This window comes from Mus musculus, chromosome 12 (genome assembly GCF_000001635.26).
Source record: "Mus musculus strain C57BL/6J chromosome 12, GRCm38.p6 C57BL/6J".
Classification (NCBI taxonomy): Eukaryota; Metazoa; Chordata; class Mammalia; order Rodentia; family Muridae; genus Mus; species Mus musculus.
Genome location: NC_000078.6, coordinates 85,088,851 through 85,116,279, shown reverse-complemented (window position 1 = coordinate 85,116,279; position 27,429 = coordinate 85,088,851). Strand labels below are relative to the sequence as shown.

The 27,429-nt window shown below is 46.7% G+C and overlaps 2 protein-coding genes across 10 annotated transcripts in view; one reads left to right on the top strand and one right to left on the bottom strand.

Moving 5' to 3' along the window:
* Dlst (dihydrolipoamide S-succinyltransferase (E2 component of 2-oxo-glutarate complex)) overlaps positions 1-5,458 on the bottom strand; it is a 23,270-nt gene extending 17,812 nt beyond the window's left edge. The window contains exons 1-3 of one of the 2 annotated variants that reach the window (XM_006516392.4): positions 5,321-5,458; positions 4,749-4,782; positions 959-1,007 (exon numbers count right to left, since the gene is read on the bottom strand). In XM_006516392.4, coding sequence (XP_006516455.1) covers positions 959-1,007; positions 4,749-4,782; positions 5,321-5,383 — 146 coding nt within the window. In that variant the 5' untranslated portion in view covers positions 5,384-5,458. The remainder of the gene's footprint in view (positions 1-958; positions 1,008-4,748; positions 4,783-5,320) is intronic. The other variant, NM_030225.4, reaches the window with a different exon arrangement.
* Prox2 (prospero homeobox 2) overlaps positions 5,395-27,429 on the top strand; it is a 25,076-nt gene continuing 3,041 nt past the window's right edge. For 2 of the 8 annotated variants that reach the window (XM_006516281.4, XM_011244187.3), the window contains exons 1-5: positions 5,395-5,596; positions 7,319-7,443; positions 9,314-10,005; positions 20,665-22,145; positions 26,532-26,639. In XM_006516281.4, the coding sequence (XP_006516344.1) occupies positions 20,853-22,145; positions 26,532-26,639 (1,401 nt within the window). In that variant the 5' untranslated portion in view covers positions 5,395-5,596; positions 7,319-7,443; positions 9,314-10,005; positions 20,665-20,852. Of the gene's footprint in view, positions 5,597-7,318; positions 7,444-9,313; positions 10,006-18,403; positions 22,146-26,531; positions 26,640-27,429 lie in introns of those variants that run through there. The other 6 variants (XM_006516278.4, NM_175198.5, XM_017315213.2 and 3 more) reach the window with 6 other exon arrangements.

Here is a 27,429-nt window from a genome sequence, read left to right as displayed (position 1 = left end):
CTTGTCCTTTTTGAAAGGTATTTGAATATATAAATTCTTCAGTAAAAATTCTTAGCAATGACATCTCAGAGCCAGGCATAGTGCATACACCTTTAATCCCATTGCTCCAGAGGAGGCCAGCATGGTTTACAGAGCGAGTTCTAGGGTAAGAAACCCAGTCTTGAAAAAACCCAACAAACAAACCACAAAGATTTCAAGAGTTTTGTACTTGTAACAGCACGCTAATGAAACAGTTTGGAATGAAAGCAAAATGTATTGTGCTGCGTAAGGAGAAAGCTCTTGTTCCTGCCAAGGCTTCACCCTGTAACGAGGCAGCCCCACAGTTCCTCAAGAGGTACTAGAAAGCAGCCTCTCAGAACCCTAAAGATGCTTGGAATGCAAAGTAACTCAAAGCAACACTCGTAAGAACAAGTTAATCTGGACCACACGTGGATGGCCCTCCTCCAAACTCTGCATTAGGCAATAATAGCTTCTTACCAAACCAGTCAAAAGTCCTGGGCTTAACTGGTCTTTTGCGTTTACTGATTTTAAGATGAGTAACAGTGCTACCAAGAGAGAGAATTCTCTCAATTCTCTGAAGCAAACGTGACCTGCAGCCCTCAGCTGCACTTGTATCCAACTAGAATATTAGGTTCTCTGAGATGCCCATTCTCATTTTTAAGAAAAAGATAAGAAAGATAGTTTCAAGTTAACACTCATTATACTTTAACTACCTGCGAAGGTAGTTATTAAGTATACTTCGAAGTATACTTTTGGTCCAACACCTGACCACTGAGCTGATGACAAAGGTAGATTATGATAAAACGACCATGACCATCCAGGATGGGTCTATGGATCCAACCTAATGCCCTTAATGTCTAGAACTGGAGATCCGTGAAGACATCGGAGTTTAAATTTAGAATCTGTGTCTAAGTAAATCTACCATGGCCACATATCTGCATCACCCATTGATACTTACACCATCTTCCTGTTGTCAGGGTAACCTGGTCCCCGACATAAGGAGACCCCTGCAAGAAACAAACAACTCTTAATCAACAGCTCCTAACCCACACAGGATTAAATAGAACTATTCGTCCCACAGAGCCCAGACAGAGTGGGCCAGCTTCAGGCAATAGCAGAATCTTTATCATTTAGAATCCTGCTTCTCAAATGTTCGACCTGCCTTATTGGCAGCATATAGGTATGGGAGAATAAGAGTGGATGTGCACTTGGAGGGAAAGAGGTACAGTCCTAAGGCTTGTATAATCTACCTGCCTTAAAAAGTCACGAATTTTCATTAGCCTACTATGTTTGCATAGTAAAATGTCTCTACTACCTTTGAAGCTTGAAAGTAGACACATGATAGCTTGTCCTGTGACTTCTTATAACCTGAGGCAGAGGAGCTGATCTGGGTGTAGTGGATGAGGCTAGAAAGCGAACTGACTGAACCCGAGCGGCAAAGACTGGGTGGCTTTAGGTCTTCCACTTGTCCTACAACTGAGCAGAAACCACCTCTCCCCCTGTCAGTCTACCTTCCTCTGATGTACGCTTTCCACCTGGTCACTCTTAATAAAAGATGAGTCTCTGGGAGTTCCAATTCAAAAAGGGTAACTTGCCCTTTTCTCTGACACTGGCCAAAGGTCACTCTGGGGTTTCTTACTCTTTCTGTGAAGACTCCCTGCCCTTCCTTCCTTTCTTCCTTTCTTTCTTTCTTTCTTTCTTTCTTTCTTTCTTTTTTTTTTTTTTTTTTGAGACAGGGTTTCTCTGTGTAGCCCTGGCTGTCCTAGAACTCACTTTGTAGACCAGGCTGGCCTTGAACTCAGAAATCCGCCTGCCTCTGCCTCCTGAGTGCTGGGATTAAAGGCATGCGCCACCACGCCCGGCTTCCCTGCCCTTTCTATAACTGCTAGCCCACAACTTCCACTGCTGAACATGGGTGCTTCCCTGGACCCTAATCCAAAAGGCCTGGCCATTTCCCTCCTCGCGGTGTGGCAGCGACTAGATTCAGTTTGCCTGACCTGCCATTTTTCTCTCAAATTCTAATAAAATGATCCTTGAGCAAGAGAGGGAGGGGGATAAGGGAAAAGGGAGAGGAAGAGGGGAGAGTCCCTACCCACTAAACCAACTGGCCTTATCATAAATTCATTTCCCCAATATCTACTACCCACAGCTGCTTCTTCGGAATATATTATTTATGTTTTCTTTTTTTTTTTTTTTTTTTTTGCTATTTGTGTCTATTAATAACCCATTTGACTGAGAGACAACTGGTCCTTATGTACATACACTCCCACACAAACATTCCCAGAGTCAGGTCAGCCAGTCATCTCTGTGTTCAGCAGCCAATGAGTGAGGTGCAGATTCTAAGCAGAGCCTGTCTTTGAACTAGAACACAGCAGCCCACACAGCCTTTTGGAAACTGGAGTCCTACAAAATTTATCCTATAACAAGTTTTATTTGTACAGTACTGTAGGCTCATAAGGAGATTCCACACAATGGCCTCTTCATTTTCCACTCTCAATAGCAACTCCCTGAAGTAGAATAGTCACCTGCCATTATTTCTATTTCATATACAACTAGGTTGGTGACTAGCCTAACCAGAATACTTGAGTCAAGATGCCCACCCCTAAGCACAAGGCTTTTCCTTTTCCTCACAGCTTAAGAAGTGGAGAAAATACTTGTTGCATCTTCCAGCATTCCTAGCTGAGCAGAAAGGTCATAACTGAGAATGCACTATGGACCGTGCTCGAAGCCTTATGTCCTCCTGGCTTAGGATAAAGTCCAGGCGCTTACAGTCCTCCACCTCCTCTGTATCAGGCCTCCTTGTCTCTCTAGTTACCATTTGTACAACTGCTCAAGTCTCTTCCTGCTTGGAAACATTTGCACAGGAAATTCCCTTTGCCTGGAATAGCATTTCCCTGGCTAACTCATACATTCTTTAAGTCTCATCTTAAATGTCCCTTCTCTGGGCCTTCTACTCTCTAACCTACCAAGCTGGGCTTTATTATCATACTACCCTCATGTCTTCTCAGCCTGTACTTAGTAACCACAATGCTGTTTTCTCCCTAAGGGTACATAACCGTGCATTTGCTTTGTCTGTCCAGCTAGCCCAAGAGATTCTTGCAGAGAGAGACCGGCTGTATCCCTACCTAGGAACCTAGGAACCTAAGAAGCACTCTATTGACTGAGTTCGGACACAGTTCAGATGACTGCTAAGAGTCTTGCCCAGCAGGTACAAAGTCTTGGGTTTGAACTCCAGCACTGCATAAACCCAGGCCTGGTGGTGCAATCCTGTGATCCTAGCACTTGGGAAAGAGAGGCAGAATGTTCAAAAGTAAAATGGCAGCCTCAGACTACTTATCTAGTTTGAGTTCAGCCTGGGCTATATCAGACCCTATCATTCAGACACAGACATACTCTGTTGAGTTCACAAGGAAATTCCAACCCTTCTTTCAGTAAAGCAGTTTGAGCTGAGGAAGGAGTTAGGTGAGCCTCATTTAACCAATAGTTTTGCCTGAGTGACCTTGACCTCGAAATCGAGGACTATGCTACTAAATCTCACTTAGTTATGATTAACCCAAAACTGCACAGGAAGCATTCAGAACAACGACTGGCACGAGAAAGCCTACATACATAGGACTGAATCTTTCAACAAGTATTTTGCCAGAGCCAGATGTGGTAGCACAAGGCTGTAATCCTAGCTCTCTGAGGCAGAGAGGCAAGAGGAAGTTCAAGGCCAGCCTGGTATATGCATAGTTAGCTCTAGGTCAGACAGTCCTAACAGCAAGACTTTGTCTCCAAAAATAAAAAAGTGAAGGTGGGCAGGGATAAATACATATCTGCCAGGCACCTGATTAAAAGTAAGCTATGGAAGGTTGTTAATAACTTTCTCCTCTACCAAAGACAACAACCCACACACAGCTACGAGAATGAAAATCCAAACTTCCAGGCTTAGGGGTTCAGAACCGGTACTGCTCTTGCAGAGACCCAGGCACCGGGCATTTCCCAACCAACCTGCAACTCCAATTACAGGGGATCCCACACCTCTTCTGGCCTCCGTGGGCACAGAATGCCAAGTGTGTACACAGTACACATAAAGAAAAATAAATTTAAGGGAAAAAATATCTAAACTTCCGAAAGCCTCTACACCATCATCTTCCTCGAGATACTGTTTCCTTTAACTAATGGCTTCTGACCAGTCACTTTGTTTCCAATTCCAAAAGAATGCCACACCTGTTTCCTTCTTCACTGACTTCATGCATTCTACCCCTTTCTTTCTCTCTCTTCTTCTTCTCTTCACTGACTGTCACATCCTGCAAGCCACAACTTTAATGTCACCTATTTAAACCTGTTCTGTCCATGTTTCCAAACACTTAGATGATTGATGATCAGCAATTTACACCATGCCTTTCCCTTACGCCTCAGGCTCCTGGAGGACAAGACTTTTTGCATTGTTGTATTTCTAACGAGCATCTAGCACAGTGCCCTGACAGTGTAAATTCAGTAACCGTGGGCCGCTGGTGTTGCTCAGTGGTTAAGTGCTTGCCTCCCATGCCCTAGCTTCTATCCTCAGCACCACAAAAAGCTGAACAAAACCCAGTAAGGATGCGCCGGGTGAGTACATGACAGCAGTTATACTTAAGGGAGTCTTTTGCTTCGCATCTCTCTGAATTCATTGTCTTTAAATACCATGAGAAGAAACATCAGATTTCCTCCCATGCTGCTCTGCCCACGAGAAGTGCATTTTAGGTGACCGCAAGGGCAGAACTTACCAGGCAGGGAACGTCTCCCTAGAGGGCAGTTCCCCTGTTGAGAAAGAAGACATTATCGACGTCACCCAAAATGAAAAGAGGGGGGAAAAAAACAAACAAACATTTTTTTTAAGGGCACGTTTATCGTGCTGCTGACAGGTAATGACACGTTTATCGTGCTCTTAACTCCGAAAGTAGACGCAAAACACCGAGTCGGCCAAACTCTGTCATCCTCCCCTGAGCCTGCCAGGCGCTAGTTTGGAGACCGCGAAGAGACAGGCCGCGGAATACGGTTGGGGGCCGTGCCTCCTCTCTTAACTCTAAGTCAATGTCGCTGCGGGCGCGGCTCCCAGCCCCGGAGCAAAGGGTTCGGGACAGCGGGAAAACGGCCGGCGCGGGCTGCCTGGGAGAGGACAGGGGCTCCGGGGCTCCGTACACGCGGCTGGGCGGCTCCGCGGGCGTCGGCAGCCACCGCGTCCCGGTGCCCTTGGTGGCCGGCCTGGCCAGCACACAGCGTCCCTGCCCTTCGGCCTGCCCGTCCGCCCACAGCCATGTTCGGCACCCATCGGAGCCCGGGCCCCGCCAGACAGTACCTTCTGGAAGGCAGAAAGCGAGCGGCTGAACGCCCGGGACACGCAGCGTGACCGGGACAGCATCGCGGAGGCAGCGGGATGGAGGGCGGGCGGACACCGGATACAGGGCCCGGCAGCAACCGGAAGTGAGACCGGCCGCGGCACCAGCCAAGCGGCGAGGGGTGTTCGGAGCGAACCACTAACCGTGCTGGGTGCCGGGCGGTGTGAGCCGGGCTCGCATCCTTAGCGGTCCCAGCGCGGGGCATCTGTGGCGCTGTCAAGAGAAGGCCAACTTGGGTTAGTATTCTTCGAGGACAACCATCCGGCCACCGGAGCGCCCCCGGGTTCAAGCCTTCCCTGCCTTTCCTCAGAGCTGGTTCTGTTTGGCGCCGTTTTCTGCTGCCCCCAAACCTAGCCTTTCTGCCTCTGCATTCTAGGAAGAGAGGGAAATGGCTAGGAACTTAGATCTCAGGCCGGTGATTAGGCTTATGTGGACTTGGGCAGGTGGGTCGCGATCCTTTGGAGGGTCCAACGACCCTTTCAGTGGGATCACATATCAGATATCTAGCATACCGGATAATTACATTACAACTCACAACAGTAGCAAATTTACAGTTATGAAGTAGCAACAAAATAATCTTATGGCCCGGGATCACTACAAGAGGAACTGTATTAAAGGACCTGTAAGACTTCACCAACTAGCCCCACTGTGCTTTAGCTCCTGATCTTCTCCCGCCCCTGAGCAAACTCTCCAGCCAAGCTAACTGTGCTCCACCCAGCTTGTGAACTCTGGAAGTTATTTGCTACCCAACTCTGGGAATGTGACATACTAATCTTATGGGGGTTACACTTTTGTTCAATGTCATGCCCCATTGGCAGAGGTTGTAGAAACGCTTGTAGGCTTCCTGCGCCCCCTCCCCCCGCAGCTTTGTGTATACCATTCTGCCCATTGCCTTACATTGAAAGCGCTTGCCACCCTTACCCTGCTTACTTGCTCGCTCTTAAATCCCTAGGCCTTTAACCCTGGCTTCCTAACAGAAATAGTATTCCATGAGCTCAGCTGAATAAATATCAAATTAATGTCTGAATGAATAAATGAACCACGTAGTGCCTTTGATTTTTTTTTTTTGAGTTATTTTGCCTAATTTTCAAAACCTTCACAAAGCCTCTGCTCACCAAACCCTGGATCCAATGGCATTGGAATCTCTGAGCCTTGGGCAGAAGCCCTGATTAGAAAGAGAGACATCATCTGTCCCAGCTGCCCTCACTATTGAGCCTGTAATGCCCTTCATCTGTTTCCTTCAAAGCTTCCTTGTAGCAGGTCTAAGACTCCACTTTCACTCTCTCCACTCCGCCTTCACACCTCTGTCAAAGATCCTTTGTTAGTGTAGAGTTAATCCTGCCACTCCCCTGCTTAAATTCTTCCAGTTGCTACTGCCTGCCTGTCTATACAGCCCAAACTCCTCAGCTAGCCCAAGCACCTAATTATCCGGCTCGTGGCTTCTGAGCTCTCATTTTCACAGATACTGAGCCATAATTCGCTGCTGACCATCTGCCCCGATCCCCACCTCACTCCCGACCCCACCCAATGCACTATTTCATTCCCCATGTTTGCGTCCGCTGTTCCTTCCTATTTATCTAGGGGCTTTTTAATTCCCCTTTAAATCTCTTCCTGAAACCTTTCCTATTCCCCTCTGGCAAAGTGAGCAGGTACTTTATGCTTCCTTCCAAAGTAGTGTGTCTCTGTCACTACAGTGCATCACTACTGTGATGACTTGCTTAGAACTGTCTTGAAGCTGGAGAGATGGCTCAGTGGTTAAGAGCATTCATTGCTCGTCCAGAGGCCCAGAGTTCTCTTCCTGGCACCTGGCACGAGGTGGCTTACAACCACCTTTATCTCCAATTCCAGGGGATCAAACTCCTCTGGCTCCATGGGCCCCTGCACACCCCCCCTCCCAGAACAGACACACAAAATTAAAAAGAATAACAACAAATCTGTCACTTCTATTGACTAATTAGGAGAGAAGCAAAGAAACCACTCTCTTTCTGAATTGTCTGCTCGAAGCTAGCCAATGAGTAACTGAGAAATGACTACATACTTCCGTGCTCACAACACTTTTGAGGAACACAAGAATAGCCAGGAGGTATGTCAATCTCTAGCTGCTGAGGTCGCTACTAACTTTTCTAAGATAGTTGCCTAATCCTTTTGTTTTGTGCTGGGGGTTGAAGCTTTGTGCATGCTAAGTAAGTTCTTCCACTAGGCTACACCCAGCCTCCCCTTCCTTAGTTACATAATTTTTTTTCATGGTTTCTATTATTAATTTTTGAGATTCTTCTCTAAGGTTTAGAAACTCAAGCTGAGGTATAGCAAGCATATCTCCTGGCATTTTATTGATCACCCAAATTCATCCTGATTTTGTAGTCTTAGGCAGGGCATGTTCACACAAGCTTATAATCTGAGAATTAAGAAAGTCAAAGTAGAGCCAGGGTTACACAGAGAAACCAAAAGAAGAACCAGAAGGAGGAAGAGGAGGAGGAGGAGAAGAAAAGAAGAAGGAGAAGGAGAAGGAGGAGGAGAAGGTGGTCAGCAGTCTGGGCAATGTAGCAGGATCCTTTCTCAAAAGAGAGTAGACAGGGAATATAGCTCAGTGGTAGACCATTAACCAAAGCCTAGCATGTATAATACCTTAGGTTTAATCCCCAGGACTGCCAAAAATGTTTTAATACATACAAAAACCTTTGTACATGATAGCACTCAAAGTCCTCCTTCGAGAATAAAGGTTGAAATTGATTCCCTTGAGATTTACCCATGAGCTTCCATGGTCTGCAAGGTGCAATCCTATAAGCTAGGACACTCTCCTGGTTTGGAGTCTCTCTAGGCACAGCATTGTCTTTAGCAGTGGCTCTCAAGCTTCCTAGTATTGTGACCCTTTAATGCAGTTCCCATGTTGTGGTGACCCCCAACCATCATGTTATTTTTGTTGTTACTTCATAACTGTAATTTTGCTACTGCTACGAATCATAATATAAATATCTGTGTTTTCCAATGATCTTGGGTGACTCTGTGAGAGGGTTGTTCAAGTTCCAAAGGATCGCAACCCACAGGTTGAGAACCCCTGGCCTACAGGGCCAAGCACCCATGAAAGCAAGTGGTAGCAGGATTCAGGGTTCTGAGTTCAAGTTTCCATTACAGCCTTAATAAGCATATGCATACACATAATTTTTTCATTTTAAATTTTTTATATTTAAAAAATTTTAAATATCTACACTTTCAAACTACACAAAATTTTGTGATTTCTAGAAAGGATTAACTAGTTCCATGAATGGAAAACACGGCTCAGTGGTCAGTTCACCTTGAATAATACACTCAACACATTTTTTCTTTTTACCTTAAATCCTCTAATATCTGTGTATGTGGTCTGAACCATGCTTTCACACATTTACACATACACATACACACACATACACACGCGCGCGCGTGTGTGCATGTATATATATACACATATATATATATATATATACATATATATGTATACACATATATATGAATATTACTGGATGAGACTATATAGCCTGTCCTTCAACTCTAGGCTCCTTTAAAATATGGACTAAAGCTTGTATAGGGTCTCTGTGTATAGCAATGTTACCCAGATTTCATCTATTGATATATGCAGTTATAACTTAAAACAATGAATAGATTTATCTATAGTGAAAACCCATACCCTTTGTGGGGAGGGGGGCTTTTTTTTAATAGAAACGGAATCGTAGTCCTTGTACCACTCTGTGACCGATTTTTTTCACTCTGCATTACCTTTTGAGGATTAATTCATGTTGATAAGATGAGCGATGGTACATTGATTTTCTCTCTCTTTTAAGCTTTAAAGTTTTATTTAGGGATGGAACCCGGGAGTTCTGGAAGAGAGCAGCAGGTGCTCTTAACCTTGGAGCCCTCTTTAAAAGCCTGTGCACTGATTTTCATTGCTGTATTTTTACAACATTCATTTCACTTCCCAGGTTGAAGTGGAGAAGATGGAAAATTCTGGGTGATGTTTTGGGCGTAGGCCAGTTCTCCTCAACTCTATCAGAGATGGGTCTATCGGCAACTGGCCAGTGTTCCAACTTCTTCTACTGCTGGGGCAGCCTCGCAGCCTGTTCTTCCTGAGATCTGAGGTGCGAGATTTTAGTGCTAGATAGAACTCAGCCCCCTGAGATTGCTGGAGGGGTCTGAAGAAAGATGATCACTTTGGAGGTGTCTCACAACGGGGAACTTGGAGGCCGAGATCAGGAGCTGACACACAGCAGTGGAGAAGCCAAGCAAATCCATGCTCCAGATCTTCAAAGGGCTCTGAAAATTCTTAGCGGAGATGGAACAGAAGGCTTTTCAAGAAACTGTCTGAGCGGGGCTTTCAGAGAACCTGGCTTGCCCTGGAGGTGGGAAATCACGGGGGTCAGCCAACCAGCTCGGGGGCTCCAATTTGCATATTCATAGGCCCTCATGCTGGTTGGCTGTGCTTAGTAGCCCACCGGCCCCCAGTAAGGTTGGGTCTGTCAGATAGTGACTTGCCTTAAGAAGGGGCAGGAGGCTCCCCTCGCCCAGCCACAGCACGAGGAAGAAAGGAAACCAAAATCACTTCCTGACCCTCGCTCTGTCTGCCCAAGGCTGGTGAAGACACCAATGGAGAGCAGACCTCGCTGAGGACTTCTCAGTAAGTAACACCATCCCTTCCATTTGCCTTGCTACCGTCTATCATTATTATTATTACTATTAATAATTGAATGCTTATTATGAAACCTTTCAAATATTTATGAAATTTGCTTTATTTTTGTGGGATAAAATATTTTCAAGTGAATTCTAGTTTCTGAGACAGTTTACTCCCTCAAACTATGCCATATCCAATGTCTGTGACAAATTGAAGCTCCTTTTTCCTTAGGGTCTCACACCATCTTTTTGATTATCACATCTCCACTTCAGAAAAATGGAACCGTAAGAAAGTGCAGCTCCGAGACCAATTCCCGAGGGCAGAGCCCAGACCCCTACTCCTATCCCAGATTCCGGTACAACTCCGGCACAGCCGCACAAACCATCTCTGGTGTCCAGAGCAGCTTGCATGTGCTCCTATAAAGTGGGGGCATGCGGTGAGGATCCAAGGGCTGTGGTGTCCGCATCACTTTCCAGGGAAGTAACAAAAGACATGGCAGACATGTTCCCCAGGCTGAGTTTATCTGTATGCAATGCCCTTCTTCCTCTTGTGACAAACAGGATGGTTAAGATTTTCCTTTATGGAATCTGGGTGATAGAAGATTATAGTATTTTATATGCTTTTTTTTGTGTGTGCCTTTTGTGCCCTTACCGCCCAGATAAAATGTCAGCAATTCCTCCACTGCTCGATCTCTCCCCCCCCCCCCTTTTTGTTCATAGTGTTTGTAAGTCTTGGGAACTGCCAAATTAGTCACTCCTTAAGACCATATTGGGGGGGGGGCACAGTTCTAGTCTCTGAACCACCATAGAAAGAGAAGAGACTGCCGTGGAAGAGGCACCTATTCCCGACTCTGGCCCTAGACATGCCTGACTACATGAAGTCCCGAGGAGACACAAGCTTAGGAGACTGACTACAGTCAACCCTGTTTTATAGACAAAACAAAACAACAACAACAACAAAAACAGACAGGAAGAAAGGACTTGCATAAGGTCACTAAAGAGTTAACCATTCTGATGTAAGCCCAGGAGCTTTGATTGCTCCAAACCTCACAGCCAATACAACCTCAGGCTGCCAGGACTTCTCACTCAGTTGGGGCCATACCTGCCTGTGGATAGGGCTGTGCGGATGGGGCCTGGAGGTATAACCCCCCATTCCTACCATCCACCATCCGCGCATACAGTTTGGAGTGAGGACAACGCCAAGGGCCTCTCACTGTGGAGAATGACAGAGGTTATGAGTGAACACACCTCAGTATAGCCAGAAAGCACTGCAGGACTTTGAGATGAGCTTCCCTGAGCAGGTCTTACGTAGGCAGCTACCGTTAGCTGTGCCTGGAATTTGGCCATTTAGGTGAGAGGTTTGTTAGGCAAACAGTAGGTGAAAGAGAAAGGCATTCATGTAAATGAGGTTGAATGGTCATTATCGTGAATGTATTCATGTAAATGAGGATGAACGATCATTATTGTGAATGAATCCTCAATGGAGGAGGGGTCCTTGGGTCTTCTGCCTTGTGCATAGGCTAAGACACTTGGCTCCAGACTTCTCAGAATGTAATCGTGATTGGCAACTACCAAGACCCAAGGCTTGAGCACTTAAAATAGAACAGACGCAAGGGAAGGAATGAGCAAAAGCAATCCTAATTCGTCCCAACAAGAAGCTGGCAGGAGCGTCATCAAGGAAATAGGAATAAACTTTCTGGTATAAATTCGAATCGCACTTTAGTGACAGTCATGGGAGTGATTTAACATCTCTCAGGCTTCCCAAGATGCCCTTCACCCAAGGGCTCCCCTGAACCCATCTGCTCTTCCAGTTGGTTTCCTTGTCCCGGTTGGAGTATGCTGTGGCCTAAATCTGTACTCACCACAGAAGGGAGACATAGCCTGAGCGGAACTGCGCATGCCTGAGCTGGCCCCCTGAGCAGCCAGCCATCCCTTTCCCCAACTTGGGCAGCGCTTTGGGAGCTCAGCTCGCTGGGATATCTGAAAGGTGAGCAGCCTCTCAGGAGAGGGGCCCTGGGTTGGAGTGTACAGGAGCAGCTGCAGAAATCGCAGACCCGAGATCTTCCTTCTCACAGCTGCCCGGGAAAACGCACCCCGCCGCTCTTTTGTCTATCATTTACTTGACATTCAACCTCAGTTTCGTTCTACACCTTTTAGCTACAAAATCCTGTGTTCATTTTCCACTATTTCACGAGTTCTGTTTTATTAATTCTCCCCTTCCATCATGTGGATGCTGGGGATAAACTCAGGTCATCAGACTTGGTAGCACGCACCTTTACCTACTGAGCCATCTCACCGACCCTCATGCGTATTTTTGAGATAAGGGCTGATGCTTCTCACTGTTAGCCCAGGCTGGCCTCAAGCTTACTGTCTCACTGTTAGCCCAGGCTAGCCTCAAGCTCACTGTCCTTCACTCAGCCTTCTGAGTGCTGGGATTAAACATGCAAACACCCACACCCAGATTTTGTTGTATTTTAATGTCTAATTTTCTCTTAACCTTGAAGCTATAATAAAGTAGTGTTGCATAAACTCTGCTTAAATATAAATTTTTAAACAGCTACACAAGATAGTGTCATGTAGATGGTCTCATGCTTATAAATTTAACCCATTCCCCTGCTTTAAATTAATATGGGATGGCCATCTTTGACATACATTCATAGAAATCACTGTAATTTTCTTTTAACTCTGTATGCATAAAATCATTCACTTACACTAAAAACACTTTAAAGTTCCGTTTTGACTTACGCAGGCGTGTGTGTTTAACTGTACAGTGTGTGTGCATGTGTGTATGCATGTTTGCATGTAAGTACATGTTTGTGTGTGGGTTCGTGTGCATGTGGAAGCCATAGGTTGATGTTGACTGTTTTCCCGGGTTGTTATCCACTGTATGTAACATAACTGATTTGATTGGTCTAGCTAGCCAGCTTGCTTCAGGGATCCAGTCTCTGCCTCTCGAACCCTGCCACCACCCCCACCCGGCATTTATGAGGGCGCTGGGGAAATGAACTTTGATCTTCACGCTTGAGTAGCAGGCTCTTTAAACCACAGAGCTACTCACCAGCCCCAAGTTTCTTCATACATGCAGCGTAAATATTTACCTAAAAATATATGATAAAGGTTAATAAATAATAAAAGAAACACAATTAGTGAGATAATTTGTGCTATACGTGTACACAGCTTCCAAGATTGACCTAAGGAAGGCATCAGTGGGATGAAGTAATGTCAAACCTAGACCATCTAGAATCAGGTGGGTTGAGCTCTTGGATGGAGGCGCTGCAGCATCCCAGAAGCTTTGCCTGCTTGTTCAGTCCATCTGAGCAGAGAGGTGGGGGTACTGCATTCAGCTGAACAATGAGGGCAAGTTACCACATACAGATGAAAAACGAGGAGGGGGGCCATGGTACACAGCTGAACAAGGGGAAGGTTTAGCTCACCTTGGAAGGAGCAGTCTGTGAGCATCTGGGAGGAGGAAGGGACAGTGGAGTATTCTGCACATTCTGTCAACATCTGCACTCCAGAGCAAGCTATGCCGTCCCTGAGGCTTATCCAGGGGAGGCTTTGCCACGCCCATGGACTGAGGCATTGGGGTCCTTGGCATGGCTGTGCCCATGGCAACAATACATATTCACGAAGAATTACATGCCTTAAGATTTCACTCATCAAAGTGACAAAGATTTAAATGACAATGTCACTTACTTTGTTGAGGAAGTAGAGGTGGCAGGCTCCTTGATAGAGATATATTACCAGAGTAAATTGAGAATTAAAAATATATACACACACACATGCATGCACACAGGCACATGCGCACACACACATGTGCATTTATACACAAGTAACAAACACATTGTTATAAAATTTCAACCAAGGTACAGAGTGAAGGCTAGAAGTTCCCTCCACCCCTCGGTTCCTCTTGGTCAGCTGCTATATTTCTGGGGGGCAGTCGGGTAAGGTTTCCAACACACTCACACATAGCAGCTCACACACGACTGTAACTGCAGTTCCACAGGATCTCCTGGTCCCTTTTGTCCTCCACGGGCACCAGGCAGATGTATGATGAAAAAAACAAAAAAAACAAAGCAAAACAAAAAAACCTCACTCAGGCCCATAAAATAAAATAAAATAAAATAAATAAATTTAAAATTAAAAACAAATTGAAGATGAGCATGGTGGCTCAGGACTTGAATCCCATTACGTGGGTAGCCAGCCAGGGCTCCCAAGGCACTGTCTCAAACAGATACACAAATCAAGTTCTCAAGGAGACATGTGTGAATGCTAATGCTTGTCTTATTCATAAGAGCATAGTCAACACTTCCGAGTAGTCAGTATGGGTTGGGAGCTGTTCTAAAACAAGCCAGTGTTAGGTCACAGGATCCTTAAACAAATCTCAGAACCTGGGCTTTCCCCAGCAGACAACTGAGAACTTGTAAGACTGACAGAGTTTCCCAACTAGTTAAATGGCTGGGAGGCCCGGGCCTTTAACACTACACATTGTACTACAATGCTAGCAAAAGACAGGAAGGAGTTTAGCTCCCAACAGAGAACTGTTTTGTTTTTGATTGGTTTTATTTTCAAGACAGTCTCATTATGTAGTCCTTCCTAGCTGTCCTGAACTCACTCAGTAGACCAGGCTGTCCTTGAACTCACAAAGATTCGCCTGCTATAAAGGTATGTTCCACTACACGTGACTAAGAGAGAACTTTAAATTATAATAACATTTATTATCATATATAATTAATACCTATAATTACTGTCATCTTTCATGGTGTTGAAACTGATGTTAATGGGCATGAAGGAGGAAAAGGCAAGACTACAGATTTTATCTGTAATACCATTTTGATTTTCAAAATGACACTATTGTAAGAGACTCCGTAAAGTTCTAAGTATGCACACAGGGAAGTAGTCTGGGAGAAAGCGATGCACACAATGGTCACGGTGCTTTTCTGAGAGACAGCGTTCCAGGACTTTTGTTTTCTTCCTAATCCACTTCTGTGTTTGGGGAGTAAGCTGATCCTCCATTTCTCCAAATCTCAGGAGAGCCATGAAGCTGCTTCTGAGGCTGTGACTACTACATCGCTGCCCATGTCACTGCATACGGCAGCACTGCCGGTTCATTTCAAACATAGAGCGTCAGGGCTTTGTCACGCTCAGCCGGATGGAGGCTCAGGGCAGCGTGCCGGCCTCAGCATAGAGGCCCCTGTTTTCTCCGTAGGCAGAGATCTTCTGTTTCCATGACTGTCCTGCAGACGTGGCTGTAAACATTTCTCGACATCTAAACATGTGGAGTCTAACTGGATTTCCAGTTTTCCGCCTCGAGGTATCTCTGTTCCCTGTTGCCTCATTAAACATACTCGGGCCTTGGGCACTTACTGCCAAGCTGATGACCTGAGTTCAATCCCCAGGACCCATATGGTGGAAGAGAACCGACTCTGCAAGCTATTCTCGGACTTTCATATGTGTGCTGTTGTATGCTCCTCCTCTCCTGACCCATTAAATAAATGAATGTCTAAAAAAAAAAAAACAAAACAACAAAAACCTCACACTGTGGCTCAGTGTGGAGGTTCATTCCTTTAATCCTAGCAGGTGGATGTCTGTGACTTCAAAGCCAACCTGGTCTATACAGCAAGTTCCAGGCTAAAGTAACATAGTGAGACTGCCTCAAAAGAAACAAAAAGTAAAACCAGAACACATGGATACACAAAACAGCCAGTACCACTGTATTGCTGTCTCATAGCTGTGTTATGTGGCACACAGACTATATGAACACTTAGAAGCAATGCAATAATTTAAGTAAGTGTGTGTAAGTGTGTGTGTGTGTGTGTGTGTGTGCGCGTGCGCGCCTTCAATGGATCCATCTATCTGTCTTCATCTTTCTAATTTTTCAAGCCATCTATTTTCAAATTTTTTAATTAAACATTTCTTTAGAGACAGGGTCTCACATATAGGCCTGAGCTAACCTGGTACTCGCTATGTAGACCAGGATGGTCTGCCTCTGCCTCCTACATGTTGAGACTAAAGGCTTGCCTTGTTTCATTTGCAGGGTTCTGGGATAGATGCTTAAGGGAGCTGAATTAAAGGACAGTGATCCTTTGGTGTCTGAGGGGGACTGGTTTCAAGCCTCCCACCCCCAGCTACCAGATTACTTCCAGGTTCTAGAACAATATGAACACCACGTGAAGAGTTGTTAAACAGTACTGTTTAGAGGACAGTGAGAAGAAAAAACTTTACATGTTCAATACAGAAGCAGTTTATCTTGAGACCGGGTCTCTTGTAGCCCAGGCTACCTTCAGCGTCACTAGGGACCTGAGGCTAGACTCTAGCTCCTTAGTTTCCTGCCTCCATGTCCCAAGTACTAGGATTGCCGATGTGAGCCTCCTCTCCTGGCCTTGAATGCTTTTTACATTTTTATTATTTCTAATTGGGTGCGTGTGTATGCATATGAGACCATGTTTGTGGTTATGCGCTCATGAGCGCAGGTCCCCATGGCGATTTGGAGCTCACATTATAAGTGTTTGTGAGCCAGCTGATATGGGTGCTGGGAACCAAACTCAGGTTCTTTGCAAGAGCAGGACTCTCAAGTCCTGAGTTAGCTCTCTAGGCCCTGACAGATGACTTCTTAAAAGGAAAATTTCAATCCAGGTGATTGAATCTATGGATGTGGGACATGAGGATTTTCAGAGCCACAACTGAGAAGATGAAGAGATTGATAAAATCAAGTCTACAGAACAATGCACTCAGCTGATCAGCCAATATCCATTTGACAAAAACTGGCAACCAGGCCCTCGTGGAGGCCACAAAGAGGGAGCTCGCAACCCATATGGAAGAGAGCTGATGTTTTTAGAGATGAGATTTGTGTTGTACGTTTCTAAAAGGCCAGGGAAAAGGGTAGAAGCAGAAGGACCCATTCACACAAAGACAAGGAAGGTGACAGATGTGACTGCTCAAGAGCACAGAGGCCAACTCTCTGGAGCTGTGCTCACAGGGAGCTGAGACAGCTGACGGTCGGTCAGTGCAGCCAGGGAAGCTCTGATTCCATGGACAGACATAAGCAGACCCACGTTTTAGAAATTTAATGTCATGGCTAATATCATTGAGAAAGCAGCATCAACCACACTTACAACATCCACAACACACACCTGACTACATGATGTCCCCGTGGGCTGTGAGGGTGTGCTAAGCCATTCGCTCCACATCTTCTCTTACTGCCCAAGAAGGTGACTCTTGCCAGCATTCATACACATTTCAAGTAAAAATTATTATTTTGGGGGCGTGAGACACAACTGCCTGTAACTCTAGCTCCAGGGGGTCGAAAGCCCTCTCCTGACCTGTGCATGAATATGCATGCATGTGTATGCACACAAGAGGAGCACACACCTTCACACAAACACACACACACTCACAAACATATAGGCACTCCTCACACACACAAGCATATAGGCACTCATGCACAAATGCAACATGTACACACACACATAACTAGAAAGGAGGTAAATATTTAGAATATTTTCATATATACATTATAATATTCATGATCAAATTGTCAAATTATCACAAGAAGGAACATTTCTCTCTTCAACAGGGGCAAACCATTATTATTACAGATGTAACAATAATGAAGTTTTCAGTCTGTCTTAATTTTTCAAGTCAATTTATTTATTTATTTAGAGACAGTTTCTCCGTGTAGCTCTGCCTGTCCTAGTACTTGCTCTGTAGATCAGGCTAGCTTCAAACTCACAGAGATCTGCCAGCCTCTGCCTCCCAAGTGCTGAGATCAAAGGTGTGCACCACCATACCTGGCTATTTTAAATTTTTTTTCATTTGAATGTCCAATCTTTATTTAACTCCAACTCCAAAAAAAAGACTGATAAAGCGTTTCTTAGAGTAAGGTTCTGGGTGTTTGTTTGTTTGTTTGTTTGTTTGTTTGTTTGTTTCGAGACAGGGATTCTCTGTGTAGCCCTGGCTGTCCTGGAACTCACTTTGTAGACCAACCTGGCCTGGAACTCAGAAATCTGCCTGCCTCTGCCTCCCAAGTGCTGGGATTAAAGGCGTGCACCACCATGCCCAGCTATTTAATTAGATATTTTCTTCATTTACATTTCAAATGCTATCCTGAAGGTCCTCTATATCCTCCCCCCTATTTTTAATTTTTTAATTAGGGCTGGAGAGATGGCTCAGTGGTTAAGAGCACTGACTGCTCTTCCAGAGGTCCTCTTCCAGAGGTCCTGAGTTCAATTCCCAGCAACCACATGGTGGCTCACAACCACCTGTAATAGGATCTGATGCCCTCTTCTGGTGTGTCTGAAGACAGTGATGGTGTACTCACATACATAAATAAATCTTTAACTTTTTTAATTAAAAATATTTTTGAGACAGGGTCTTACTTGTAGCTCCTGGGTAACCTGGAACTCACTACATAGTGGGACTAAAGGCTTGAGCTACCGTTCCTGGCTCTTTATTTTAATAATTTACAAATGTCTTATTCAAACTGAAAATCCCCTAATTCGTCTGACCCACCACCCCAACTTTCTCCCAGTAGTATATTTCCCTACGAAGGTACTGCAGATGTCACTGCCCTCTGGTCCTTTGCAGAGCATGGGAACTTGAGTGTCTCTGCCTGGGGTGGAGGCTGATGCCAAGGGCAGATATCACTGGCAGGCCTACAAACATCAGAAGAGCAAGGCTCAGGGTAATAGGAAGCAGAAATAAGTCAGCTCTCCCAGTCAAGTAGTGTGTGTGTGTGTGTGTGTGTGTGTGTGTGTGTGCATGTGTGTATGTGTGTGTGCGTGTTTGTGTGTTTTTGTGTGTGTTTGTGTGTTTCTTATTGCACCTGTAACTCACTGATTCAGCTAGACTGGCCAGCCAGGCCCTCCAAATCCTCCTGTCTCTGCATCCCCACTGGGATTACAGGTACACACCACCATAGCTGGGTTTTCTGCGGCTGCTGGGGGGCATCACGCTTGTGTGTCAAGCCCTTTGCTGCTCACACCTCTTCAGCCCCTTCTGGTTCAAGAGGAGCAAACAGAGGTGGAAATCTGTAGAAGGGAAATTGATAGAAAATGGTGAATCTGCTTAATGGACAGAGAAACCAATCAGAGGCAGCTGGGGTGTGGCTGGGGTTAGAAGATTCTGGTAACTAGGAGCTGCTCTTGACATCACAAAGCCCAAGTTTACTTGTCTACAAAAGTGGGAAAAGAAACCAGAGTCAAGACTGTCGTGAGACACAGTGAGTGGCCATGTGGGACAGCTTGGTGGTTCTGAGAACTTTGTGCTCTCATCTGTCCTGCCTCTGTTAGAACCCTCCCCAGCGGACTCTGGGTGGGTAGAATACTTCCAAGACACTTTTGCTAAAACAGCTCCCTTTTTATATCTTCTCCCAGTTTCCCCGCTTTACCTGATTTCTTCATAGCAGACCTCAGAACAGGTTTCTGCTTCCCCTCCTAGCCCCACAGTTTCCTGAGAGCAGACTTCCGGTCTTAATCAATGCAGCCCTTCCACGGCAGAGGCCTGGCCCAAGCAGGTGTTCCATAAGCAGCTGCTGAATAGGCAGTTAAGCTAGCAATGCCTCATCTGGTTTCAAGGATGCAGGGCAGCACTGCAGTAAAATAGCAATGACTCTCAAACTTGTTTCAAATAAGATTCTTGGGTTCAGGTGGGTGGTAGCTCTCAATTCTTGGGCACCCAAAACCTAAACAAATCTGGGGATGTAGCCTAGTTGGTAGAGTACGCACATGTAATCTCTGCATGCAGGAGGCAGAGGCAGGGGGATCAGAAGTTCAGGTTCACTCTGAGCTACATAGTAAGTTCAAGGCTACCTTGGGCTACATGAGACCCAGTCTGGGGTGGGGAGTTCCTGGTCCACTACCAGGGTCCTATTTATTCTAATTAAATCAATGGACTTTGCTATTTTTAAAAAAGATTTATTTTACATACATGAGTACCATTGCTCACTTCAGACACACCAGAAGAGGGCATCATTGGATCCCATTACAGATGGTTGAGAGCCACCATGTAGTTACTGGGAATTGAGCTCAGGACCTGTGGAAGAGCAGTCGGTGCTCTTACCTGCTGAGCCATCTCTCCAGCCCTGGACTTTGCTATTTTAAAGGAGCCCCCAGGTGACTCTGTTGCTCTCACTCTGGATCTGACTGACCAGGCTTAGTTTGACTTCAGCCTGTCGCTTACCAGTTGTGTACGGATGGTGTAGCCAAGTATCCCCCTCGATGGCTCCGAGCCCAGGGATGTTGGATAAGCTGTTCAGTTGGTCCTATCATCTTTTGTTATTGTTTTGACGCAGGGTCTCCCTATGTGGCACTCTCTGGCTGTCCTGGAACTCATTATGTAGCCCAGACTGTCCTCTAACTCACAGAGATCCATCTACTCTCCCTCATGAGGGCAGCGATTTAATGTGTGCACCACTACACCCTGCTATCATTATTTATTATTCTGCTCAGATATTCTTCCCTGAGAGGTTCTCTTCTGGGAGCTTCTCATAGGCCTCAATGAACATGGTGTGGTAGCTAGTTGGGAATGCAGAATCTCTGCTCTGGTCCAGGTTGGCTGAATAGAAACCCACACTTTATCAAGCTCCCAAGGTGATCCCTTTGCCCATTCGTTTGAAAAGCATAGCTCTAATTGGTATGCATAGTTTTCTTCTTGTCTTTGGCTTCAGGAGTCTGTCCCAGGGGTTCCATCACTCTGGCCTTCCTGAACCCCAGGAGCAGTTGATGTTCACTCTCTGCGTGTGAAGAAGACCCTTCAGCACGCTCTGGCCCACCTCTCGCTGCTCAATTTAGCAGGGCTCTCAAAGGCCCTGGGCTCCTCCTGGGAGCTCTGCATGAGCATCCGGAGAGGCAGGACATGGATCCACCTGCTGCTGTCTTGCTTCCTCCTCAGTCTCGGACCTGCACCCACCTGGCAGAAGAAACCTGCATGGACCAGGAGAGAAGCCCAGCCACCGCAGAGGCAGGCAGAGACTCGTTTCCCAGTGGTCAGCTGCCCAGCTCCAGCCTCACTGAAGCTGACTGGTTTTGGGACGAGCACATCCAGGCTAAGAGGGCCAGAGTAGAGACCATTGTCCGAGGCATGTGTCTCTCTCCTAGCTCGTCGGTGTCAGGCAGAGCCAGGGAGAGCTTGCGCTGTCCAGAAAAGGGTCGGGAGCGGAAGAGAAAGCAGAGCCTTCCCATGCACCAAGGTCCCCTGAAATCTAGCCCTGCCTGGGAGCGAGGGCCCAAGAAGGGGGGGACCCGGGTGAAAGAACAGCTTCATCTACTGAAGCAACAGCTAAGACATTTGCAGGAGCATGTCCTACAGGCCACAGAGCCCAGAGCACCAGCACAGAGCCCAGGAGGAACTGAGCCAAGAAGCTCCCCGAGGGCAAGGCCGAGGAACAGCTGCTCATCTGGTGCCTGGACCGTGGAGAACGAGCCTCACCAGAGTTCTAGCAAGGACCTCTGTGGAGCAGTAAAGCCCGGAGCAGCTGAGGTCCTACAGTACTCAGAGGAGCCGATGCTCTGTCCTTCTGGCCCACGGGCCTTGGTGGAGACTCTGAGGAAAGAACTGAGCAGGGCCGTGTCCCAAGCTGTGGACTCCGTATTACAGCAAGTGCTATTTGATCCACAGAGACATCTCACGCAGCAGGAGCGAAGCTGCCAGGGGCTAGCATCAGAGGGCAGAAACCAGCCTTCACCTCCAGGGAGAAGTGCCTATAAGGACCCACTTGCTCTTGCCACCCTGCCCAGAAAGATCCAGCCACAAGCTGGGGTTCCCTTGGGCAATTCAACACTGGCAAGGCCTCTAGATTCTCCTATGTGTCCTGTCTCTCCAAGAGGAGTCCCTAGATCATATCAGAGTCCCCTACCAAATTGTCCCTTGACAAATGTACCTTCCCACACCTGGGAAAATCAGATGCTTAGGCAGCTTCTGGGTCGTGGGCCCGATGGCCAATGGAGTGGCAGCCCTCCCCAGGACGCAGCTTTCCAAAGTCATACCTCCCCAGAGTCTGCCCAGCAACCGTGGGGGCTGAGCCAGCAGCAGCTCCCCCTGTCTCTCACCCCGGTCCATCTGGAAAGCCGGCCCCTCCCACCGCCTGTGAAGATGGAGCAGGGCGTGCTGCGGGGCGTGGCTGACTCACTTCCTTTTTCTTCCATCCACATATCCTTTACTGGTCATGGATGTGTCATGGTCCCCACCCAGAGAAACAGGAAACCAGAATGTGAGGAGCGAGCGGGAATATTGGAGTTATACAAGGAATGGCTTTAATTTCCCCGTGCGTGGTTTTGTTGTTTTGTTAACAGAGTCTCACTCTTTAGACCAGGTTGGCAAGAAACTATGTACTCCAGCTAGCCTTGAATCTTGGCAGTTCGACTACAACCTCCAAAGTGGTGGGCTTATAAGCATGAGCTACGATGCCTGGCTTTTTTAAGTTCTACTTAATATGCTTCTGGCCTACCTTCCTCGAGCCTCAAAGCCTACTAATTTCATAACTAAGTGGAAACCGTAGTCTAGGATTGAAGTATTTTGGGAAGATACGTTTACTTAACGACCCATCAGAGTCTGCTGTAACCGAGTGCTCCTTTGGGTCGGAAATAGTTTTGTTTTGCTTAAACTCATATGGGCTTCCAAAAATAAGAGAAACACCCCATGGGTGGAAGAACTCTGCATATAATTGGGCTAGCAGCTGCCCATTCTCCCAGGCAGAGAAGGCCAAAGGAGCAACCTCATCTGAGGTCTGACCTCCCCAACCTCATGTTCCTCAACGCAGAAGGTCTGCACAGTCCTGGAAGTCATGGTGAATATGTAAGGGACCAAAAACGAAGGGCTGAAAGGGTAGTTTCCCTCAGAGAATTTGATCCCCCCAACTCAAGCAGCTGGAAGGGTGGGAAGTCTTCAGGTACGGTGGTGGCACACGCCTTTGATCCCAGTACTTGGAAGGCAGAGGCAGGCAGAATTTGAGGACAGCCTGGTCTACACAGTGAGTTCCGGGTCAGCCAGGAACATGCAGAAAGACCTTGTCTCTGAAAACAACAAAACAAAAAAGGGGGGCAGGAACTGCAGCTAGCAAGAGCTGAAAGGCTGGGCACATGAAAGATTTCCCATGGGGAACTCCAAGCCATCTAAGATGACCTGTAGCTTTCCCCCACTTCTTTCTTTTTATTATTTTTTTCCCCAAGACAGTACCTCTAGATATCCTGGTTCCCAGTCTGTAGATTAGGCTGGCCTCAAACTCAGAGAGCCACCTGCTTCTGCCTCTTAAGTGCTGGAATTAAAGGTGTGTTCTATCACACCCCAGCTCCCACTGGAGTGTTCCCCTTAATCATCAGCATATTGGTTTTTGTTTTTCTTTTTCCAGACAGGGTTTCTCTGTGTAGTCCTTGATCTCCTAGAACTCTATAGAGCAAGCTGGCCTCAAGCTCAGAGATGTACCTGCCTCTGCCTCCTGTCTAAGTGCTGGCATTAAGGGCATTCCCCTCCCACCCCCCACCCCCCACCCCACCCCCAGAAATTAAATTAGAAAAATATGTAGCTTGGTTAGTTTCTTAACTGTGAGACTTCTGGGGCCTTTACTGTGTTCAAGTCAGAGGTGAAGCTTCAAGACAATATAGGAAGTCTGACCTCTTAAAGAGCTAAAGAACCTTCCAACCAGCATCTTTTAGAATTAGTGTACCTGAAAGCTTTTTTGTTTTTGTTTTGTTCTTTTTTAAGCAAGCTGAGGGTTGAGAGCTTCTCACTGGCCTTGTGAAGCCTTCAGATTCACACCTCTGAAGTTCAGGTGTAAACAAACCTGTATACCTAGCAGCTAGCTAGCTACAAGGCTCTAAGCCCTGGGGGGCCAGCGCCAGTCACTGTCTCTTAAGTTCTATGAGCGCCCCCTGCTGGTTTACGGCAGTAGATTGAACACCCCCAAGCTCAGACTTCCCTGGAAGGCTATGGAATCCTAAAAGCAAAGCTAAAAATCACTTTATTCTCTACCATTCCCTCAATGGGATTAAGAATATCCTGTTATACAGACTGGGTCTAAGGAAATGTTATCTGTCTGGGCCTTTGAGCCTGGGTAGATGGCTCTCTGGGTAAGAGTGTTCACTCCTCAAGCATGGAGGCCTAAGCTGGAATCTCCAGCACCCACATAGCAAAGCTGCACATGCCTGTAACCCAATGACAAGTCAGGCTGCTCTTGCTTGAGAGCGTGCTGGCCAGCTAGCCTAGCAGAGTTTCTGATCCAATGAGAGATCTCCAACCCCACGGAAGACTGCCGTCAATCTGCCAACATTGGTAGGCCCCTGTGTGTGTTTGCCCCTGCCTGGTCAAAGAGGATGAGCTTCAGGTTTGGGGATCTATCCTAAGACAGCCCTAGCCCAGGCCTGGTTCCAAATATTCCTTCCCTGAATCCTGCTGCCTGTGGTATGCACTTTGCTTTCTATGGGCCATGGGAGCCACACGAAGTACAAGTGTGCATAGCCCCATGCATCCCTAACACCAGGCAGGATGGTGATGATGGCAGTGTTTAGTGGGTCACAAACACATCTGCCACCACACCATACCACACCACACCACACTCTAGAAGCCCCAGGGGCAATACAAATATCTTGGGTGGTGTGACTTACTGGAGGCAATTTATAGACTTTCTCCCACTTAGCCCCCATCCCCCTGGACCACATTAGCCCTTTATAAAATAACAGAAATTCTGAACCCAACTCCATTTGGCCCAGTGTCTCAGATAAGGGTGTGATGGAGGACCAGGTATCTGAGAGGCAGGGGCAAGGAGCAGACGAACTTGTCCAGGTCACAACACAGGCGAATAAGGATGCAGCTTTCAAACCCAGGATCTGGTGGCCAAGCACAAGGGTTTGTCTGTTTGAGACAGTGCTTATCTCTGTAGCCCTGGCTGGCCTGTAACGTTAATAGACCAGGCTGGCTTTGAACTCACAGATAAACTTAACTCTGCCTCCCAAGGGCCACCACTGCCCAGCCCAAGTTTTACCCATTACACCACATTTTAGAAAGAAGCCCCAGAGAAGTGACTTGCCCCCAGCTCACACAGCTAACAGGTGGCCAAATCAGTACCCTAACTTAGGAAATTTGGGTTCCCCAATCTAGATTTTCAGTTTTTATGAACCAAGGGGGGCAGGGTTTTCCACACAAGAGACTAGTCACCTGAGCCAGCTATATTCTGTGGATTTTCTTACAGGGACCACTGTCCTACAGCTCCAGTGAACGGATGTGATACCCACACATTCCCTGTGTTACTCTGTGGAATGGTCCTTAGCAGCCTTAGGACCACCCATGCTTACTCTAGACATTCACATGCAGAGGGCAGCCCCACAGAACTCCTGCTAGAGTTAAGAAGCAAATCTGTTTTAGGGGGAGGGGTGGCCTGAAGTATAACTTTTTATATGTATATGTGGCTTAGTGTTGGCCATCCACTCACTCTAACGTGCATCTATTGAACGTCTACTATGTTCCTGGCACTGGAAAGGGTATGTGGAATACACAGAGGTTAAGCTCGAGCCCTTGTCTGCAGGGAGCTCACAGTCTAAGCTGGGGAGACAACACCTGTAGTGATTGAGTTTAATGTCACAACAGAGGTTTGTACAGGGAGCCTGTGAGCTCTGGCTGAGCAAAACCTAACTCTGTAAGGAAAGGTAGGGATCACAGGAGACCCAACTTCGGAGCTGTGGCTCAGCAGACAAGGGGAAGTTCAGTCTACCTGTGACTGTGGCAGAGCTGTCTTCTCCTAGTCCATTCCGAAAAAGCACTCAGGTTACAGAAGCTGCGCCAGTGCCATACAAGCCACGAGGTGTGACTTCTGCACACCAAGATACTTGAGAATGGTGGGGGATGGCTTCCGGCTTATCTCATCAGCTCCCAGAGGAACAAGTGACAGCAAATGCACCAGTCAAGAAAGAAAGACAACAGACAGACAGACAGAAGCCACAGAGATACTTGGATAATCTAGTAAAAAATTATTTGATGATCTGGTTATTATTATTTTATTAACTTTTTTTGGAGACAGAGATTCATGAATTCTAAGGCTAGATGCCCTTGAACTTCTGATCTGTCTGCCTCTACCTCCTAATTACTGGGATTACAGGTGTGCATCACCACAAGGTTTAAAACTTAAAAAAAACTTCATGATTTTATTGTCTTAATAACAAAACTGGCTTAGGCTGGATCGCTTCCCCCTTTTATTGTCTCCTCATTCAAAATGCCCACGTCTCCTAACACCAGGGCTGGCTTGGCTCTGCAGCTAGGCTGGGCAGTCACTAACACCAGGGCTGGCTCGGCTCTGCAGCTAGGCTGGGCAGTCAGGCCTCAGCAGGCTTCTGGGTAGCTCTCGTGGAAGGGCTTAGGCTGCTTCCTGTCATAAAGGCTGCTTGCCTTGGGCAGATGGGATCCCTGCTTCCTCTACAGTGTCGCTTTGTAGGGCTGGCGCGCGCGCTGCATGTCTTGCAGAAATGGTCCCCATGTTTGCGGAGATGCCGTTGGCACAGGATGCAAACTCCTGTTTTAAAAATTCTTTTTTCCTTGACACCAAAACACATCCAGGAAGGCCTGAGCCCTGGTCACCTGAAGAAGGCCAAACTAATGTTTTTCTTCACGCGGTACCCCAGCTCCAGCCTCCTGAAAGCTTATTTCCCTGATGTTCAGGTAAAGTCACACAATGCACTGCAGCCTTGGTCTAACTCCTCAGTTGCTGTGTGTGGTGCCCACTGTGAGGCAAGTCCTAGGTCTTCACGCACCCGTTATGTTAATGACAGAACAGATGCAACCCCGAGTTCTAAGACTGCCTGAAACAAACAACCAACCAACCAACCCTGGGATCTCCTTACCCTAGGAGTGAGTGGGTTTCAGGGTGCTCAGGCCTGGGGGCAGCTGACCATCCCAGAAGGAAATGGGAAGTTTAGGTCGAGGAGGAAAGTGACGGCAGCAAGAGGACTTTAGTTGGGGAATTACTTTTTGGTACAATCCTTATGAAAAAGAATGGAGGAGGCTGGAGGGATGGCTCAGTGGTTAAGAGCACTTGCTGCTGCTCCTGGGGAGGCCCCAGATACGGTTCCTAGCACCCACATGGTAGTTTACAACCATCTCTAACTCCAGCCCAGGGGATCTGATGCCCTCTTCTGGCCTTTGTAGGCAATACATACATGTGGAGCACATACATACATGCAGGTTTACTCATACACATAAATAAAACTTTTTTTTTTTTAAACTGGGAGTTGAACCCAGGGCCTTGGGCATAGTATGCAAGAGCTCTACCACCTATAGGCTCAGTCCAAATCTTTTTTTTTTTAAAAGAAAAAAATGTGAACCAGGCAGTGGTGGCACATGCCTTTAATCCCAGCACTCAGGAAGCAGAGGCAGGCAGATCTCTGAGTTTGAGGCCAGCATGGTCTACAGAGCAAGTTCCAGGACAGCCTGGGCTATACAGAGAAACCCT